General features: G+C 39.0%; 1 protein-coding gene across 1 annotated transcript in view; it reads left to right on the plus strand.

Annotated features, from left to right (window-relative positions):
• dnm3b (dynamin 3b) overlaps positions 1-5,772 on the plus strand; it is a 98,390-nt gene extending 92,618 nt beyond the window's left edge. The window contains exon 20 of the mRNA XM_060914232.1: positions 5,362-5,772. Coding sequence (XP_060770215.1) covers positions 5,362-5,401 — 40 coding nt within the window. The 3' untranslated portion in view covers positions 5,402-5,772. The remainder of the gene's footprint in view (positions 1-5,361) is intronic.
• The last annotated feature ends 228 nt before the right edge of the window (positions 5,773-6,000 follow it).

The raw sequence follows: 6,000 nt of genomic DNA on the forward strand, positions 1-6,000 counted from the left end.
ACGAAGTAAGTATTGAAGAAGAAGCAGAATGAATGAACAGAAGCATTAAATAATTGAGCAGTATAAATTAAACTGTTGATTTAATTGGGTGGAAATCAAAATCCATGCGTTTCAAGTCATGAAAGGCAACGAAATGACAACTTTGGTGACATCTGGCTTTGTAAAATGGCCGTTTCAAAATATTCAGAGGACTTGGCTGCATGTTTAAGAGGCCATGAAAGTAACTGCCTTGGGCTCAAACATCATAAGAGCGCTCTCTTGTGGAATTTTTGGGGAATTAATTTTAGTGAATACTTTTATTCTCCTTCAAAAATGTTGTGCTAATATGCAACAAAAATGCACAATTTTGACATAAACCTGTTGGCTTGTCTGTCAAGGCTGTTAATGCTACATTTTTAAAACACTCCTTTTTTTTTTTTTTTGCCCTCGAGGGGGAAAGGGAAAAAAAAAACAATGGCAAACTTATACAGCTTTGTAGGAGTATACTAGAGGGAGGGGAAACATTTAGAAAACCATGTTAAATCCTACCACCTGGCCAGGTTTACTTGTTAGCTATTGAAATAAATAAGCAGAAGTGAAAATTATGCATCTCTTCCCCACCTTATGCTCTCTTAAAGGGCATATTCTGGACCAATTTTGTTGTTTTTTTATATGAAAGTATGTCCCTTTACACACTCATCCAGAAGGGTAATTTTGCACAAGGCCATCTGTCTACAGCAGAAAAAAAAAAATAATAATAACAAAACGTGTCTGGAAAAATCCCAAGGGAGTCTGGAGCCAGATTCGTGACGTTACCTGCGGAAGCGCCAGCAGGCTGCGAGAGCTTTGCACGGTTTCAGTGCACAGCCTGTGTAGACCAAGCGCTCGCATTTCTCTCTCATTGTCCGGTCTTTTGGGAAACGATGAGTACTAATCCCATCAAGATTGGTGTTGCTACACCCTCCTACGATACATCTGTTAACCATTTTTAATAATTACGTGATAACGTTGAAGAAATTTGCAGAAAACCACCAGGTCATTTTCTCATAAACAAACCAGCGCTGACGTAGGATTCAGAGGGAGGCGTCCCGCAGATGACGTCACGAAAGTCGACGTTTCCCGGGAAATCCAAATGCAAAGTTTTTTCAGAGGCGGACCAATTCGCCTCAAATGGCTTGATTTCAACTGAATTTTTCTGGTATTGCGCAAGGTAAAAAAAAATTGCAGAGAATATAGAATGTTACAGATATTTGACCAAAGTTTAATATAAAATAGGAGAATTACATTGATCTTGCTCCTGAACTTACCCGTGATATGCACTTTAAGTGCAGGCACAGCCGATATTTGTCATAAAACTTTATTCCCATGTGCAATTCCCTCTATTCCTACAGTAAATACATCACAGACAGTTTTAAAGAATTGACATTCATTTACCTTTTTGTTTGTTTGTTTGTTTGTTTGTTTGTTTCAAGTATTTCACAGACTACTCATATTTACATCTGCTTTCTCTGGATTGTTTTTTCCATTCTCCCAAAATCACTGGTTAGTTAGATTAATGCTTACTGCAGTGATGGATTTTGCAAAACAGTCTGAATCTGAAAGTTATTGTGTTTAACAGCTGGTAGCTGGCTAACTATAATAATAATAATAATAATAATAATAATAATTAGTAGTAGTAGTACCTGTCTTCCCCCTAGTGGTGAATGTGAACTATGCCTATGGGTAGGCATGTGGGTGTGTTTATGTATTTGGCACAGATTTGCATATTTGCTCTAGTTATCGCTCAGTAAGTAATCCACTTAATTCAGATAACAATTTAAAAATAAAGATAAATCTTCCCTTAATTCCCCTTTTAGGGGAACGCGGATCATATCTGTAATCTTCTCCAGCCAAGCAAGTGGTTTTCATCACATTAGTTTAATATGAAAGGCTTAAAACTATATAACTAACAAACTGAATGTCAAAAGAAATAAACATGTCATGCATATAAAGTGTATAATGGGTTAGTTTTCAATATTTTGTTCAAATGGCTGAATTTAAGGGGCGGCATGGTGGTGTAGTGGTTGGCACTGTCGCCTCCTGGGTTCGAGCCCAGCGGCCGACGAGGGCCTTTCTGTGCGGAGTTTGCATGTTCTCCCCGTGTCCGCGTGGGTTTCCTCCGGGTGCTCCGGTTTCCCCCACAGTCCAAAGACATGCAGGTTAGGTTAACTGGTGACTCTAAATTGACCGTAGGTGTGAATGTGAGTGTGAATGGTTGTCTGTGTCTATGTGTCAGCCCTGTGATGACCTGGCGACTTGTCCAGGGTGTACCCCGCCTCTCGCCCGTAGTCAGCTGGGATAGGCTCCAGCTTGCCTGCGACCCTGTAGAACAGGATAAGCGGTTACAGATAATGGATAGATGGATGGTCTGAATTTAAGCAGGCTATTGCATGTAATAATAATAATAATCTGTGAGTAGAATCACTGTGAAAATGGTTGACCTCACTTTGAGATGTGTAGTTGAAGTTTATTATAAGAGCAATGCCAATCAAAATACATGCCAAAAAAATATGGTTTCTATGGTGATATAATATTACAGCCAGTGCTTAGTAAAAGCATGTTAGAGTAACTCTTACAGAATTAAGTTACATATAACTTTCTAGAAGTATAACCATTTTAAGTGTTTTTGAGATTTGTTCCCTGCACTTTTTTCTGTGCCTTACCTTTCTAACTCTATTTCTTTATATCCTTTGTATTTTGCTTCTCTGCATTTTTGTTCAACTTTGATGTCTTAAGTTTGTTTCTTTACATTAGCCTTTAGTTAAAAACTAACTAGTAGTCTCATCTAAATTTTTTTCTAAAATACATTCCCAAATCTTCAAATCTGGCTTGAAACAGAATGGTTAGGATCCATAATCTGAATCATGAGAATAATATAAAATAGTAGAGAATTGTCTGTATGCACAAGAAACCACAAGCCATTATTCATAGAAAGAAAGCCATTATGTCACACATACTGTACAGTACAATGAAACAGTTTTCTTCACATATCACAGCTTGGAACAGAGAGAGTAAAGTTGCTTGAGGGCCCAACAGGGGTAGCTTGGTGGGGCTGGAACCCAAGATCTTCTGATGAGTAACCCAGAGCATTTACTGAGCCGCCAGTGAAACATATCATATCTGATTATGTAAAAAAACAATAGAATAAACAAACATAGATTATTACTAGCATAAGTGTTATGATTATGAGCAGAATAGTACTTAATTGTGCTAAGGGAAAACCATGATTCTGGTTTTCCAAGATGGTGGCCTCTATAACATAAAAATAAGTTTTGTTCATTTACTGTCCTTGGCTTGAGGCAAATATTTACACAAGAGATTTTGGGTGAGCATGAGTTCCATTGCTTCTTAGCTCCATTGGCCAACGAATGTCTTTTGTCTGATTGACTACATTAGAGTTAAGGGAACAAATATATAAATAATATTTTCCCCTTTAAAATCAGTCAAAAACTGAACATTGGAAGTATCTTTCTATATTGTTATAAAAATGCACTTTGGTGTGTTTCAGGTTGCATTAATTGAAGACATCATATTTGTCCTACAATCCCATTTGCAAAAAAGTTGGGACGCTGTGTAAAACGTAAATAAAAAGCAGAATGTGATCATTTGCAAATCATGGAAACCCTATACTTCACTGAATATAGTACAAAGACAGCACATCAAATGTGAAAACTGACAAATTTTAGTTTTTTTGTTTGTTGGCTTTTTTTTTTAAATATATGCTCATTTTGAATTTAATGCAGTGGCATTTCAAAAAAGTTGGGACAGAGGCATATTCTTCTCTACTTTTAAGAACACCCTAAACATTTGGAAACTGAGGAGACCAGTTGCTGTAGTTTTGAAAGAGCAATATTGTCCCATTCTTGGCTGATATACAATTTAATTTGCTCGACAGTTTGGAGTTTCCTTTGTTATATTTTTCACTTCATAATGCACCAAATGTTTTCAATGGCAGACAGGTCTGGACTGCAGGCAGGCCAGTTTAGCATCTGGACTCTCTTACTATGGAGCAGTTGTACCATAATATGTGCAAAATGCAGTTTGGCATTGTCTTACTGAAATAAGCAAGGCTGTCCCTGAAAAACACATCATCTGGATAGTAGCATATTGCTCCAAAACCTGTATATATCATTCAGTTTTAATGGAGCCTTCCCATATGTGCAAGCTGCCTATGTCATGTGCACTAATGCACCCTCATACCATCACAGGTGCTGGTTTTTGAACTGTGCACTGATAACAAGCAGGATGGTCCCTCTCCTCTTTAGCCTGGAGGACGTGGTGTCCATGAGTTCTAAAAAGAATTTCTAATTTTGATTCATCAGACCACAGGACAGTTTTCCACTTCACCTTGGTCCATCGTAAAAGAGCTCGGGCCCAGAGAAGGGGGTGGTGTTTCTGGATATTGTTTATATCTGGTTTTAATTTGCATTTGTGGATGCAGTAATGAACTGTTTTCACAGATGATGGTTTTCTGAAGTGTTCCTGAGCCCATACAGTGATTTCCGCGACAGACACATGTCTGCTTCTAATGCAGTGTAGCTTTAGGGCCTGAAGATCACAGGCATCCAGTATTGGTTTTCATCCTTGTCCCATGTGTACAGAGATTTCTCTGGATTTTCTGAGTCTTTTAATGATATTATGGACCACAGATGATGTGATCCCCAAATTCTTTGCAATTTTACATTGAGGAACGTTATTCTTAAATTGTTGCACTGTTTGCCCATGCAGTCTTCCACAGAGCAGTGAACCCCTCCCCATCTTTACTTCTGAGAGACTCCGCTTCTCTGGGATGCTCTTTTTATACCCAATCATCTTAACAACCTGTTGCCAATTAACCTGATTCTGTGTTTTTTTTTAGCATTAAAATTTCTCAGGTTCAGCACTTGATGTGTCTTTGTATTATTTTCAATAAAATAAGTTTTCCATGATTTGCAAACCCTGGCGACTTGTCCAGGGTGTACCCTGCCTTTCGCCCGTAGTCAGCTGGGATAGGCTCCAGCTTGCCTGTGACCCTGTAGAACAGGATAAAGCAGCTAGAGATAATGAGATGAGATGAGATGATTTGCAAACATCACATTCTGTTTTTATTTATGTTTCACAGTATCCCAACTTTCTTGAAATTGGGGTTGTGTTTATAAACTGTTTCCTGTGGTTTTACTAATTTACTCACTATCATGGAAAGCTGTATGTGTGTGAACTGAAAATAATCTCACTGTAAATCGTTACTGCTTCAGCTGACTACTTTCCAGCCCACACTTACTAATTCTCTCCTCTTTTTCTCTTTTCCCCATCTCACATTTTCTCACTATCTTCTGTCCTCATTCATTCTTGTCTATCTTTTAGCCGCCGACCCCCACCTTCCCCTACCAGACAGGTCCCATAAGCTGCCCAGCGGGATCCCCTCCTCCTGGACCAAGCACTCACACACTCCTCAGCTTTTACATCTCATAACCCTCTGATCCCTTAGCGTCAGCTCCTGCATGTCCCAGTCCTTTTCTTCACTGCTCCCAGATCATTCTTAGACTCGCCTTGTGTGTGCAGATTCTGCTGCAGTGCTAGTGTCCATGTTAGCCATGCTTGTTTCATACTGTGTCTCTTCGCCTGTGATCTGGATTGGCCAAGCAAGACTCAAAGTGGTGTTCTCATCACAACCTCTAAAACACATGCTTTTTAGCTTCATTTCTCTAGTCTGTGAAATCCATCGTGAACATGCTATGCTTGCTGAGCTCTGATCAGAACAATGAGGCTCCTCACAGTGCATGTTTTGTTTTTAAGAGTGTCTATTTTTATGCGACTGTCCCCGCTCAGGTGTGTGCAGGTCTTGCTACGTGAATAATATTTTTAGTGAGAGTGTGTGTATGTGTGCTTGCATCACAGTCTCCCCTGAATGAAAAGTCAATGAAAACAATAGTGTGTGTGCCCGAGTTGGAGTTAAGACTAGTTTTGTGAATGCACAGTCCAAGACTACATTGTCTAAAGACA

This window comes from Neoarius graeffei, chromosome 1, assembly GCF_027579695.1.
Source record: "Neoarius graeffei isolate fNeoGra1 chromosome 1, fNeoGra1.pri, whole genome shotgun sequence".
Lineage (NCBI taxonomy): Eukaryota > Metazoa > Chordata > Actinopteri > Siluriformes > Ariidae > Neoarius > Neoarius graeffei.